We start from the raw sequence: 15,762 nt of genomic DNA on the forward strand, positions 1-15,762 counted from the left end.
TCTCTTCACTCGTTAGAAGGACCATATTCAAAAGAAGATGGGGAAGTATTTTGTGACCACATTCAGTTATATAGACCTTCTTGGATTCGTGGTTGCCTATTACCTATTTCTCAGAAAAGAGCAAATAAAAGTGGCCCTGTCTCAGCCAACTCAACCCGGTGTCAAACGGTTCCTCATCCGTCAGACTCTCAGCCTGAGGGTCACCTTCTCCAGAAGGCTACCCCTGATTCTCTCAGGAAGAGATCACTTCTCATCTACTTCCCTCAAGCATCTACCTTGACGTTTCCTTAAAGATCTTTCTCTCTGCTAGCTGTAAAGCTCCAGAACAGTTCACATCCTTTCATCATGATCTCCCCACGCCTAACACTGTGCCAGGCACAGTTTGGGTGGCAGTAAATATTTTCTAAGTGATGATGGCCCAGCAGCCCAGGGCCTTTGTCATAAAGGATACCCACATTTTTGAGGCTCATATTTGTCCTCTGATTGAGCCCAAGAATGATAAAAAGCCAGCCCACAGTGCAAAAGTTTCGAAGATATGAGTCTTGAGTATTGAAAGGAAAATAAGAGAATCTCAAGGATCTAAACTGCAAGAGGAATAACTTGGCTTTCTTAGAATTAGAAAACCAATAAAAGTCAAAGTTCCTTTCTGTGACTCTAAATAACCTCTTCTCTTCCTTCCCTCCTCCCTCCCTCCCTCCCTCCTTCTCTCTCACAGTCTCTCTCCCCCCTCTATCTCCCCATCTCTTTCTCACTCTTTGTCAAGTTCTTACTCTGCTTTCACTGGGTCCAATATGGACAATATGGCAACCACCCAAGAGTCTATCTTTATGATCTTACTGTTGCAGTTTCACCACTGATCGCAAACTCAATATCTCTCAGTTCAGTTGCTTGAGAGATTAAATCCAGTTGATTGCTGGCCACTTAGTAGAATTAGCTGGATGACTTTAAGTCAGATGCCCACATATTAGACATCTTATTTTTCTGCCACCCAGAATTGGCAAACCAATTCATGTTCCGTGTGACCCAGGTGGAGTTCTACCCTGAGCCACAGGGACAGAGGAAATAACTCAGGCCTAAGCAATTCAACATGACATCACTGTCCATGGAAACTGGTTCCGGGTATGCACATAAGTCAGACTTCAGGTGAGGATTCTGAGATAAAAGATCCTCCATCTTGGGCTTCCCTGGTGGCGCAGTGGTTGAGAGTCCGCCTGCCGATGCAGGGGACACGGGTTCGTGCCCCGGTCCGGGAAGATCCCACATGCCGCGGAGCGGCTGGGCCCGTGAGCCATGGCCGCTGAGCCTGCGCATCCGGAGCCTGTGCTCCACAACAGTGAGAGGCCCGCGTACCGCAAAAAAAAAAAAAAAAAAAAAAAAAAAGATCCTCCATCTTCTGTGAGCATTACAGGAGGAGATGTTCACTCTTCCTTTAGATAGTGTGATGTGGTGTTGTGAGGTACAGATCTTTAGCAATCTTTTTGTCACATTAGAAGGAGCCAGACTGAGCATGAAGCCAGCCCAGAAGAACCCAAACCAAGTTTTGGAGGAAAAACTCAGTTATAATGATATTATCTGACTCCTGATTCCAGTCTTGCCTGAAGCTGGTTCTACCCTAGGACATTTTCAACCTATACATGCCTTCATTGTTTAAGCCAGTTCAAGTGGATTTTTCTGTCACTTGCAAAAAAAAAAAAAAAAAAGTCAAACTGATTTGATTTGACACTCACCTGCTCATTTATGGAGCTGGGCTGCAGAGCACATTCATGTTTCAAGTGGGAAATGATTGATCCAAACTCTATTCATCTGAGGCACCTGGACAACTCAGAGGTATAAAGTTGGCTAAAGCATGTTGCCATTACAACTGAACTCTTAAGAAATGAAAAAATATGGAGTTCAGTTCTGATACTGAATTGCTTTATCTTCTCTCCTAAGGAATTTTAATCATGTTTTTCATCACTTCTTTAATTTTTTTTTTCAATTTTTCTTCAAAACAGTTAACTATTCTTCTTAGAAATAGCCACAGGCTGTGTGTGAAACATCTCAGATGAGCTCCTTTTGAATTATTCATGTGAGAAAATCTCTATAGATATCCAGAAATAGGGTGCTTTTCTGTCTCCTCAGCTTAAAAACAACTGGCTGCATTTTGCTAAAAAGAAAAACTGTTTGAATTGAGACCGGATTTGAAGAACATCACCCCATTTTTCTTTCCATAGATCAAATTTGCTGGAGAAAACTTGGGGGGGGGGAATAGAACTTTATAATAAAGTTTACATAATAAAGTTTATATAATAAAACATTTGCCTCTTTCTTACTATATGTTTATGTATGTGTTTCTTATCTGTTAGAGATTATAAATAACTAGAAGGCAGGCAGCTGTCTACTCAACCCAGCTGAACATTTTTCTAGCACGATGCCACAATATCTGGGCAAATGTCACTAGTGGTAGATGTCAGCAGAGCTCTGGAATGTGTTTACTCCTCTGCTCATTCCTTTCTCTTTCTTTACAAGGAACGCAAATTTCCCAAGTTTGTATCCAAAGAAATGGAAAACATGTACATTGAAGAGCTGAAGTCATCCGTCAACCTGCTTATGGCTAATTTGGAGAGCATGCCAGTTTCCAAAGGTGGCGAGTTCAAGCTTCAGAAACTCAAACGCAGCCACAACGCTTCCATCATCGACATGGGTGAGGAGAGTGAGAACCAGCTCTCCAAGTCAGACGTCGTGTTATCTTTCTCCCTGGAGGTAAAAGCCCTAGACCCTTGAAAGTTTCCTGGCATCGCAGGCAGGACATGGGTGATGAGATGCATCACAATCAGCTTGTTTTCCTCCTTGCACCCCAGGAGCAGTTATTAAAATAACAGCTTGCTAAGCATAGCTCAGCTAATCGACAAGTAATTTCCCATCTCCAGGAGACCATACTTTTTCCTTAGGAAATGTAGTCCTAAGAACCACTTACTAAGTTTAATGTTGGATTACTTTCCCCAACTTAAAGCAGTGCTTAAGGGTTTTGTAAATACCTTGTGCAATTTAGAAAGTTTAACATTTTGGCAACCTGTGTTACAAAAAAAGCAATCTAGCATCATTTCATGGTGGGTTGTCAATTTTCTCTCCCATTCTCTCTCCCTCTGGCTGCCCCATTAGAGAGTCCCTTGTTGCAGTGGAGACTCTTTTAGTTTGTCTCATCACCCCAAGAAAGAACCCATTTTGGCCAGAACTGTGGCAGAAGGCTCAACATGTCAATATTTCTCTGTAACTTTTACTCACATGTTTGTTTATCATACATGTAATCTAAGGAGTAGATCTGATCTAACTACATCAGAATTATTGAAAACTGGTTCAATATGCACGTTTCCTGCACCACCCAGAACTGTTGACCCAGAGTTCTAGAGGATGAGAATATAAAATGGTGCGGTCACTTTAGAAAACAGTTTGGTGGTTTCTCAAAAAGCTAAACATAAAATTACCATGTGATCCAGCAGTTCCACTCTTAGATATCTACCCAAGAGAGATGAAAACACATCACCACAAAGACTTGCTTGCAAATGTTTATAGCAGCATTATTCATTATAGCCCAAAATGGAAACAACCTAAATGTCTATCAGCTGCTGAAAGGGCAAAATGTGGTTCATTCATATGATAGAACACTCTTCACCAATTACAAGGAACAAGCTACTGACACATGCTTTGATTTAAATGAACCTCCAAAACATTATGCTTAGTGAAAGAAGCCAGACACAAGAGGCCACATATTATTTGATTCCATTGATATGAAATGTCCAGAAAAGGTAAATATCCAGAAACAGAAAGTAGGTTAGTGTTGCCTGGGGCAGGAGGTAGAAACGGACATAAAGGACCTTATTGGGGGAGATAAAACTGTTCTGAAACTGATTTATGATGATGGTTTCTACAACCTAGTAAATTTATTTTTTTTTATATTTATTTATTTATTTGGTTGCACCAGGTCTTAGTTGCGGCAGGTGGACTCCTTAGGTGTGGCTTGCAGGCTCCCTAGTTGCAGCACGTGGGCTATTTAGTTGCAGCTCTCTAGCTCCTTAGTTGCGGCACGTGGCCTCCTTAGTTGTAGCATGCGAACTCTTACTTGCGGCATGCATGTGGGATCTAGTTCCTTGATCAGGGATCAAACCCAGTCCCCCTGCATTGGGAGCATGGAGTGTTCACCACTGCGCCACCAGGGAAGTCCCTAAATTACTGTATTGTACACTTGAAATGCATGAATTATATGATATGTAAAATATGCCTCAATAAAATTGTCAGGAATAAGAGCTCTAGGCGGAGTATAGCCCTGGAATGTGCATTTTAATGAGCTGCCCAGGTACTTTTTTTTTTTTTTTTTTTTTTTTTTTTTGGCGGTACGCGGGCCTCTCACTGCTGTGGCCTCTCCCGTCGCGGAGCACAGGCTCCGGACGCGCAGGCTCAGCGGCCATGACTCACGGGCCCAGCTGCTCCGCGGCATGTGGGATCTTCCTGGACTGGGGCACGAACCCGTGTCCCCTGCATCGGCAGGCGGACTCTCAACCACTGCGCCACCAGGGAAGCCCTGCCCAGGTACTTCTTACACTCCAAAGTTTGAGAACCACTCTTAGCATATGAAAGCTCAACCCCAAAAGGATTTTATGATAATCCAGCATTTAGGGAAACCAAGAGAATAGATCAGATTTCTATAGATTTAATTAAAATTTGTAAAGACTAAATTAATATTTGAGAACATCATTAAGGCTTGCTGTGAATTAACTACAGGTAATTTGTTTTTACTGTGCTCAGTTCAGATTGAGATAGTCACATTACACGGTTTTCAACATGTATTTTGCAGGTGGAAGAGGCAGTATTCAATTAAATATAGAGCACTTGGTGTGTGAAAAAAATCATCAGCGTAATTTCACACAAACTTCCTTTCTTTTCTTTTTTTTAATACTGCCACCTGAGATACTGAATGCTTTTTCTTAGGTGTCTTTGGATTTGATTATTGCCAATTAAAGGTGGCAATTCATTCCCTACTGCCTCTTGTCTTCCTACTGAAAGGTGGGGGGAAAGTGGTTTATTGATTTTCATGAAGCTTTTAAATCTGCAATTTTCTAATTCTTCATCAGTACTCAATATTACACAGCTGATGATCTAAAATATAGATGTGGGTGAGTCCCCAACCATACTCCCAGACGTACATGATTCAAACAGGCTGTAACTTGTAAGTACAAGTACCGAATTAAATGCTGTAGGGTTCCCAAATACTGTTTAATTAGAACACTAAATTGCACATCATACTAAACCAGCCAGCAAAAGGCATTGAGTATCTATTTGTCAATGTGTTTTGGCAGACACAGTTAGGGGGGTAAAAAGAGAGAGAGAGAGAGACCTGTCATAGCATCAGGGCAGACTAGGTTTGAATTTGCAGGTTGGTACAAGACATATTTTATGTAATTATAGAATTGCATGGCTAGAAGGGACAGCAGAGAATAGTTACCTGGAGTAAGAGAACTGAGGTCCAGGATTACAAGTGACATGGCCTTGGGTGGGTGGAGTGCTCTGATGAAAAATAATAGGTATTTGTAGAATCCTTCACCATCATTCACTCAGTGAATCCTCACAACAGTCTTTCAAGGCATTTGCAGATGTGGAAACAAAGCCTTGGAGTGGTTAAGAACCTTGCAAATGATTATACAGCTAGTGAAAATGCAGATTCGGGATTTGAACTCATCTTTAAAATTCTAAAAATTGTATTCTTTCTCCAGTGCCTCTCATTTCTTTTCATTTGATGGTTCTTTCCACCCAGTGTAAAAATTTCAGTTACATACATCATCTCATATAATCCTCACACAACGGCCATGGAGAGAGAGAGAAAAGACGTATCATTATCCCCACTATACAGATGAGGAAACTGAGGCTCAGGAGATTTGAAAGAAAAGTGCAGTGACTTCAAGGTCAAGATCTGGCCAACATCACATGAGTAGTACCCTGGCTCCTGGATCAGCAGCATCAATATCCACATCATCAGGGAAATGGTTAGAAATGAAAAGTCTTACATACACACACTACTATATATAACATAGATAACCAACAAGGACCTACTGTATAGCACAGGGAACTCTACTCAATATTCTGGGACAACCTATATGAGAAAAGAATCTGGAAAAGAATGAATATATGTATATGTACAACTGAATCACTTCGTTGTACACCTGAAACTAACACAACATTGTAAATCAACTATACTCCAACACAATTTTTTTAAAAAAAGAAAAAAAATAAAAAGTCTTGGGCTCCACCCCAGACCTGCTTGTCAGCAACTCGGGAGGTGAAGCCCAGCCACATCTGGTTTAACCAGCGCTCCAGGTGATTCTGATTCACACTAAGTTTGAGAACCCCTGGGCTATTAAGCAGCAAAACTGACCTGTGAATCCTGATTCAATGCCAGCCCTATTGTACTTCCTTGCATCAAGCCCATTAAAAAGCGTACATTTTTGGGCTTCCCTGGTGGCGCAGTGGTTGAGAGTCCGCCTGCCGATGCAGGGGACACGGGTTCGTGCCCCAGTCCAGGAAGATCCCACATGCCGCGGAGCGGCTGGGCCCGTGAGCCATGGCCACTGAGCCTGCGCGTCCGGAGCCTGTGCTCTGCAACAGGAGAGGCCACAACAGTGAGAGGCCCATGTACCACACACAAAAAAAAAAAAAAAAAAAAAAAGTGTACATTTTTTGCACACCCACATCCTCCTTGTGTAACCTCTTTTGGAGTACAATCCAGTAATTTGTTTTTTAATATACCTTGGTCTTTAGAGGTCTCTGATTGTGAGTCATTTGTTTCCAATTTTTAAATCAATGTCTCTCTCCTCTCCTTCCCTCTGTCCCCTCCTCTCCTCTCTTCTCCCTTTTCTCTGATGAGTGGCAGCACCTACCACTAAATATGAAAACAGCAGGTGATTGAATGGAGTTTGAGGGTAGTGGTGGGAAATGCCAGGAATTGTAAACGATATAACTTGTTCCATCAAAACACTAGCCTTTTCCCTCAGTCTAGACAAAGAGTATGCAACTGCAGGCTTTTTTTTTTTGACCCAACAACGTTGGCCTGCACAGAGTTTGTGTATTTTATTTCTCCCCTTTAAAATTATTGTCAAAATTTCAAAATCAGATTTCTGACTTTGATTCTGATTCAGATTTCCATTTCCCAGTAAGAGAAATTGGAGTATTTGGCAACTCTGGACTGGCATAAAACAAGGTAACAATGGGCTGCAACTGAGTAGCAGCTGCTCCCTTTAAATGGAGTGCTCCCATTTGCCACAGTCCCCACTAGTCCCTATTGTATCTCTGACTCTCATGCTAAATGGTACTTGCCCTTTATCTTAGCACTTGTGTTATCACTTATTTTATTGTAAAGAGGAAAGTGAATTCCTTGGCCTGTGTGTCCATCACATTATGAGTTAAGAGCTAGACTATATATATTTTTTAAATAGGAGAGTCTATTTCTTGTGGAAATGAAAAATTATCTTGTGTGTTTGTGTGTGTGTAATTTTTATTTACTTATGTATTTATTTATTTTTGGCTGTGTTGGGTCTTCGTTGCTGGGCGCGGGCTTTCTCTAGTTGCGGTGAGCAGGGGCTACTCTTCGTTGTGGGTGCACAGGCTTCTCCTTGCAGTGGCTTCTCTTGTTGCGGAGCACAGGCTCTAGGCGCATGGGCTTCATAGTTGTGGCACACGGGCTCAGTAGTTGTGACTCATGGGCTCTAGAGCACAGGCTCGGTAGTTGTGGTGCACGGGCTTAGTTGCTCTGTGGCATGTGGGATCTTCCTGGACCAGGGCTCGAACCTGTGTCCCCTGCATTGGCAGGCGGATTCTTAAACCCTGTGCCACCAGGGAAGTCCCCATCGTATGTGTTTAATACAGAAAAGAGTAGCCCGTTTCATATAACCTTTCTAGCTCCTATGAGCATCTAAGTTAGTGAACCTTGTCTTTCCATCTGCAAGGCAATGAGATACACTATGAAGAATTGTATCTTCATGCTGGACTTGTCCCAGCATGGCTGGTAGAAACCTGATAGAAACCATCAGATACCTGTTGGGTTTTTTGTAACTTTTTATGTATATATTTTCCCCGGGTGATGCTGCCCATAGACTTTGGCAATAACCTCTGCTGTGTGTGACTCTGTTTCCAGGTGGTGATCATGGAAGTCCAAGGCCTCAAATCCTTAGCTCCAAATCGCATTGTATATTGCACGATGGAGGTGGAAGGAGGAGAGAAACTACAGACCGACCAGGCAGAGGCTTCAAAACCAACGTAAGTTATGTTTCTCCGTGGTTCGTCTTCCAGAAGATTCTTCTCATTGGCACCATTTTGGCCAACTGCAGAGTAAAGGTTTGGTTTCCCCAGCAGGTTATATGAGACATACACCTTGTTTATTTTCCAAACAAAATGACTTGACTACATTTTTATTTGGCAGCCTTAATAAGGTTTCCAACTCCTTCAGAGAGGAGAACAGAAGGAAATTTAAGACACAGCCTCCTTTCTGGAGGCTCTATGTATCACCTTAGAGAGTTTAGTCACAACCTGCAGGCTTCAATAGGATGTGTAGGAGGGTTTGATAGAAATCTGTTTTCATTATATTTACCAAATAATATTTGGTTTATGGTATGTACAGTTTTTTTTCAAAATCTTTCTCTGTGCCACAGTTATGACTATATCAGCAAAGCAGCATGTTACATTAGGCACAACCTATTAATTTGTTAGGTCAACACATATTTGTCAAATGCTCACTGTGCCTGTGTACAGGGTGCTGTTGAACAGTGGAAAGGAAAATAGTCCCTGTTGTTGCCCTACAGAGCTTATAGTTGAGTGGGGGAGCAGAAACATAATTGCACAAATTTATAGTTACAAATAGATATAAATGCTGAGAAAGAAAGAGTGCTTTGTGAGGAGACAGCAGGGGGACCTGAACCAGTTTGTGGAGACAGAGTCAGAGTAGGCCTTCTTGAGGAGTTATAAGACATTTGGTCTGATATTTAAAAGTTGAGCAAAGGGGTTGGGAGTAGAAAGAACATTCCAGGCAGAGTCAGCTTGTGCAAAGGCCCTGTGGTCAGCAGAGACCCTGTGGCCAGCAGACACCCTGTGGCAAGGAGGCATTGAAAGAAGGCCAGTGGGGCTGGAGTCCAGAGAACGAGGTATGCCATAAGCTGCCAGTGAGGCAGGAAGAGGCTACACCATGAAGGACCTTGCTAGGCCCCGGAGAGAAAGGATGGGCATGTATGGTTAGATATGTGTTCTGAGAAGATTACTCTGACTGCAGTGGAGAAGGCCAGAGTCGATGCAGTAGACCAGTTAGTATTCTATTGCATTGGTTCCCAGGAGCGATGATGATGAGAGTCAATAGACTCTCAGGCAGCAAAAGTTCTTGAGAGATCACCACTCTCTTTCCTCCCTCCCCACCGCCTCTCTTCTTTTCTTTTCTGTCTCAATTAAGCCAGCCAAGGCTAATGAGCATCTCTTTTTACTGTTGTTAATTCAGAAGAAAGTCATAAAAAGGATAACCCATAATGGCAGCTCGCTGCCTCTCCTCCCTCAAAGCACTATGAGCTGTTTGGCAGAACAGGAATAACGTACCAGGATGTTCAAACAGAATAGTTCAAAGAAAGCACTGAATGTTTCCCTGACTAGAGAAAAATCTGAGGGCATTTTATGCCTTCAAGTGGTTCTTTGCATGAATAGGCAAAGGAAGGCCTCAGATGCTCAGATCTGGGTGAAATTAACAAGTGTATGGAGGAGGAAATGGAAACCAAAGCAACTTGTCACACACCATCCTTCCTCCCTTTTTGTAAACTGAGTTTCAATCTGAAAATGAATGCAACTCCTTTTTTACCACCATTGATAAAAATCCCAGTTTTTCCCCCAACTGTCACCACAGCCCGATCATAATCAATGCTATTATGCTGTTGCATTATTTATATGTGCCTTTGAAAAATGTGTAATGTAGGGGAAAGAAAAACCTCTCTGGTGTTTACGCTAACCTTTTAAGATGTTGAGCCCAATATGGTATCATATGTTAGAGAAGGAAGGAGAAAGCTCTGATTATTCTAACAGGCTGTTGTTTCATTTAGGCTATTTTAACTCAAAATGTATTCAGTTTATTGGGTTTAAAGGTTTCAGTTACCAGAGTAAATGATGAGCTGATTTTCATGTGCGTATGAATGTTTAAAACAGAGTTTCAGATTAGAAATAAATATGGAATGCTTTGGTCGAACTACTTGATATGCTTATATTTCACATATACACTTATTCATATCCATCCACATGCATTATGTCCATATGAATACATCTCACACTGAAGAAGTATAATTTTTTTATTCCTCTTCAGTCAGTGAGGGGGTATTACCAAAACCCCACAGAGGGCTTGTTTGTTTGTGTTTTAATACAGTAAGAACGCAACTTTCATAACTCGTGTCAAGTCAAATCAGTCTGTAGTGGCTATCCAAAGTGCTGTCTTGAGAAGTGTTCTGGAGCCAAGTCTGTATTCAGAGGAAAATAATGCATGATCTACTCACACAGGAAGAGGTACACGTGCCCTGTATTTGCCATTTCTAGAGTATCTCAAAGAGATATACCCAGAGTATGAAATCTACCAAAATTCATGTCTCTTCTTGTCTCTTCTTTTCTCCTTTCTAATATATACATTCTCCTTATAATCTCTACTCAGCTGCCTTCTAAAGCCAAATTCTTCTTCCACTTCTCTTCTTTGCTGTTTTCTTTGTCATAGTTCACTGCTAATACTTCTCCTCTGCCTCCACTTTTGTCTTGAGAGGATGAATGAGCCTGTTTGTGCAGGTGCATTTTCTTCCTCGTCTCATGTTTGCACTTGTTCTGCATCCTCTCCATCCTTTCTTTTCTTTGAAGCTTATATTTCTTCTCTTTTTCCTCCCTGCTTCTACTCACAGTTTTTCCCATTACTGATCTCTAGCTGTCATCTCTGCTACTTGATTTTGATTATCCCAAAAAGTACCCTTTGGAGGGTCATCTTTCATGTGTCCTAATAACTCCACTTCATCATCTGACAAATTTAGCCTTTTTCCTGCCCTCTTCATCTTCTGATTCTTGTCTTTGACGATTCCTACAGCTAGCTGATGTCCATACTTTATTGATACATTCTAAAACCAAGATTCCATTCAAGCCTGTTTTATTTACTGCTTATAAATTCTCTTGTTGCTGCTACCAAGTATTTTACCCAGTAACTGGAACTCTAATATCTTATCCTATCACGTGTCTACAAGGAATTTGGCTTTTTCTTTTTTTTTCCAAGTACAGTCACAAATACAGGAGTACACTGCATGACCCAGTTTGTCCAAGAGTGATTTTTAGAACTCTAATATATAGACTACTCCAAGAAAAACAAGGATGGGGAGAGCAGTATTACGGTCAAGTGAGGCTGGGAAATGCCAGACATTACATTTTTTCTGAGTTATTCACAGCGTACTTTGGCATTTTAAAGGCTTTGAGGATTTAATTACAGAAAATAAACCTTTTTACCTTTGTTTATTCATGAGTTTCCCAAACTTTTTTCAACTACCACCTATTAGCATCCGTTGGAAATGCTGTTTTATATTGTTGAAACCTAGCAATGGAGGGTCCAAGCTCTCTGTCACCTCCTCTATCAAGGTCACCTCTTCACTTATAACCAGGGCCTTGCCCCCAAGTGGTCATTTTGAATTAGGTGCATAATATAAGAAGGCTGTTTTCGTGAGTGAGATGTATTTTGTGGTTGGAAAACATGGCGCTGTGTGTGTGTGTGTGTGTGTGTGTGTGTGTGTGTGTGTAGCCCCCTCTCATCCTTACTGTAGTTTCACTTCTGTCATATTTTAGATTCCACACGTAAGTGATATCATATGGTATTTGTCTTTCTCTTTCTGACACTGTTCCCTTAGTGTGATCATCTCTAGGTCTATCCACATGGCTGCGAATGGGATTATTTCATTCTTATTTATGGCTGAGTAATATTCCATTGTGTATATATACCACTTCTTCTTTATCCATTTGTCTGTTGATGGACACTTAGGTTGCTTCCATGTCTTGGCTATTGTAAACAGTGCTGATATGAACATTGGGGTGCATGTATCTTTTTGAATTAGAGTTTTCTCCAGGTATATGCCCAGGAGTGGGATTGCTGGGTCATATGGTAGCTCTGTCTTTAGTTTCTTAAGGAAACTCCATACTGTTCTCCATAGTGGTTGTACCACTTATGTTCCCACCAACAGTGTAGGAATATTCCCTTTTCTCCACACCTTCTCCAGCATTTATTACTTGTAGACTTTTTAAAAATATATATTTATTATTTTATTTATTTATTTATTTTGGTTGTGCCGGGTCAGTTGCAGCTTGCAGGCTCCTTAGTTGTGGCATGCAAACTCTTGGTTGCAGCATGCATGTAGGATCTAGTTCCCTGACCAGTGATCAAACCCAGGCCCCCTGCATTGGGAGCACGAGTCTTAACCACTGTGCAACCAGGGAAGTCCCTACTTGTAGACTTTTTTGATGATGGCCATTCTGACTGGTGTGAGGTGATACCTCATTGTGGTTTTGATTTGCATTTCTCTAATAATTAGCAATGTTGAGCATCTTTTCATGTTCTTTTTAGCCATCTGTATGTTTTATTTGGAGAAAGTGAATTAATTTAAATTAAAAAAATATTAAGTAAAAAATAGCACAGGTGGTACCTAGATATGATAAGCTATCATGAAACTATCTTGTTTGCTATGTGGAAATGGCATAGATTGGGAAGGTGATATGCAAATTACTTTAATTTGTGAGAAATGATGTAAGGAAACCTGATACATTCCCTGAGTACAAAATATACTCCCAAATGACTGTCTTTCTCAGTGTTTTCTTACAGTGCATGTTATCTCCAATGAAAGCATGTCCTGAGGACTTAAATACAAGAGAAATTTAAGTGATTTTGCTGAAAAGAAAGGCAGTTTGAGTTAGCAGCCCAATATTGTGCTAACTTCTCTGAAATTATATTCTTCTGAGTTGAAACCAAGGGTGCCACTTGGTATTTGATTATGTAACAACTTTATTATTCTCTGACAAACCATGGGCTTTATGATACATGGTTTTCATTACTGTCAAGAATTTGAAGATACAATCAAACCATTTCCTGCCATATTCCAAGAGAATAAGAAAATAAAATACCCTAACAGGTAAATCTTGCTATAGCCCTAGCATCTTCTAATGGCATCTTATCTGGTGAGAACATACTTAAAAAAAAAAAAAGAATAAAACACAATGACTTGCTATAACATTTTTCTTCTGTGAAATATATTATTTGTCCTAATGGCACAATTCAGAGTGGGTTCAGCTTATTATGCCCAAATTATTCATAGAAATACAGTTCCATTAAATCGTCCCACATTAAGTCAGTTACAAAGTTAGAAAAGGAAGTCATGCCCTCCCATTTCTTTCCTCACGTATCATCTTCTTGATGGTACTTCCTTCCTCAATTCAGCTGAAAATGTTTTCTGTGTACTTGGAATGGTTTAAATGGAAACAGAGTACATTTCCTGAATGGCCCCTTTGAAATTTAGGTATAAGGGAATAATGTGAAGGGTAGGCACTTACATTTCCTCAACAAGTGTACATGGGTGCTCTACTTGTGACCAACTAGTACTGGGGCTACAGCCATGAATAACACCTCAAGCCTTGGCCTCATGGAGCATACATTCTAGTAAAGGACACAGGCAACAAAAAAGGAACAAATAACTATACAAGATAATAACAGAATGTAATTTGGTTCCATAAGAAATGAACAGGCTGCTACAGTACAAAGTAATGGGAATGTATGTTACTCAAGTGGCCGAGGAAGCTCACTCAGCATAGGTAATGCATGACTTGATACCTGAAGGATGAGAAAGATCCAGCCATGAGAAGAGCTGGAAAAGCATTCCTGGCATAGGGAACAGCATGTGCAAAGGCTTTGAGGGAGGAAGGGGCTGGATGTGTTCCCGGACTGAAAATAGAGCAATGGGAATAGAGATTAGTCAGAGAGGGGGAATGTGCTACAGGAAGAGTCAAAAGATCAAGGCAGGACCAGACAACACAGGGCCTTCTAGGCACATGAAGGGTCTTCATTATAAGACCATGGAGAAACCATTGGAAGATTTTAAGCCAGGGAGGGTACAATTGGATTTCCATCTTGAAACCTGAAGCCTCTTCACGGCCCAGAGTAAACTTGAAAAGACAGGTGTATTGGTCAGCAAATATGGAGCACATACTGTTTGCCAGGCATTAGTGTAAATTGGGGGATAATACAGACATGGCCCTCGATGTTGTAGAGCCTGGAGAAAAGCTGGCTGGAAACATCTGAGTGCTTGGGCACAGAGTGATCAATTCTTCAGGAGCCACTATAGCTGCTGAGAACTGCAAAGCCACCAGATGGAAAAAAGAGGGAGGCCTCCTGAGATTCAGCTTCTTTCTTGTCTACCTTTCTTGAAACTCCAGCTCAAGGTCACAGTCCAGAAGACATTTATGTAATACTGAGTGAAAGCTTGGATACCGTTTCTCTCATTTTTCCTTTCTGAGGAAAAGGCTTAGCTTCATTCAAAGTTAATTAAATCTTAAATGGTAAAGGCCAACGCTGACCCAGAAATTCAATTTTGCTAGGTTCCCTGAAGACATGTGGGTTGGAAGGAAGCACAATTCTAATCACAGTTTGGGATGCTCAGAGACCAGAAAGCATCGTCCAAAAGCCACAACATGTGTTGAAAGCCAGTTTGTGTTTGCTTGTGAGCTGGAAGGTGAAAGTAGGCTGGCTGCTAAAACAACCATCAGCAGGGTAGCCGGTAGAAAGGAACAGGGTGCTGGAGAACAAGCTTTGGAGAAGGTGCCCCAAGTGCTGCATCCTCAGTTAGCCACCCTGTCTTATGTAGGTCACCAAGCCTTCTGGCTTTACCGTGTCCTGATAAGTGGTATCCAAGGCTCCTTCTCTCTCAGGAGTTTTATAGTTTTTTTTTTTCTTCATCTAGCTAATCCTGAGAAGAGCCATAATGGTAGAACTTAATGCAGAATTTTCAGGCATTGCAAGTAACAGCGAGTTGGTGAAATTTCTAGAGTTGGTAGGAGTTTCAGAAGTGGATAATCGAGTGGTGACTGGAGTTTGGCAGTTAGACAGTGATGCTCCATCCAGTTGTGAGACATCCGTGAAAGTTCTGATTTCACGAGGAGTCCAACATTGGGTGGGTATGAAACAAGGATGTATTTTTTAATAGCCCTTTAAGGACTAAGTGACAGTAGGTCCATTTCCTGTCCAGTTCAGTTCCTTGAGTACCTTGTCTGAGCTTACTTGCCAATTACATCCAATGATGACATGAACTGAGAACTGGACTGATTGCCCAATCACTGTTCAGTGGAAATACAATTCAATACATGTCTCCCCAAGTGTGAAAAACTGCTGTAGTTGTTATTTAGTGATCAGGAAAAATATAGGATGGAATGTCATACCGTAACTTACCTGTAGGAATGAGATACAGCCCAGAAACTCTAAATTCTCACTAATAAGGAAACAAGAGAGGCTTGGTTTAGATTCATTGGTGCATAGAAGCAGTACAGTGTTGTGGTCAAGAACACAGAATGGGAAGGCAAAGTGCTGGGTCTGAATCTCAGCTCTGTGACCTTGGGCAGGTCACCTAACTCTTTGTGCCTCATTTTCCACATTCTTGAGAAAATTAAATGAATTAACATATATAAAACACTTAAAACACGGCCTGTCACATAGTAATC

General features: G+C 41.2%; 1 protein-coding gene across 18 annotated transcripts in view; it reads left to right on the forward strand.

The window, feature by feature from the left end:
- CADPS (calcium dependent secretion activator) overlaps positions 1 to 15,762 on the forward strand; it is a gene marked incomplete at both ends in the record, with an annotated part of 485,811 nt that overhangs the window by 233,940 nt on the left and 236,109 nt on the right. For all 18 annotated transcript variants that reach the window (XM_079713702.1, XM_079713696.1, XM_079713695.1 and 15 more), the window contains 2 exons: positions 2,509 to 2,742; positions 8,162 to 8,283. In XM_079713702.1, coding sequence (XP_079569828.1) covers positions 2,509 to 2,742; positions 8,162 to 8,283 — 356 coding nt within the window. The remainder of the gene's footprint in view (positions 1 to 2,508; positions 2,743 to 8,161; positions 8,284 to 15,762) is intronic.

Source organism: Hyperoodon ampullatus (assembly GCF_949752795.1).
Source record: "Hyperoodon ampullatus genome assembly, chromosome: 10".
NCBI classification, from domain to species: Eukaryota; Metazoa; Chordata; class Mammalia; order Artiodactyla; family Ziphiidae; genus Hyperoodon; species Hyperoodon ampullatus.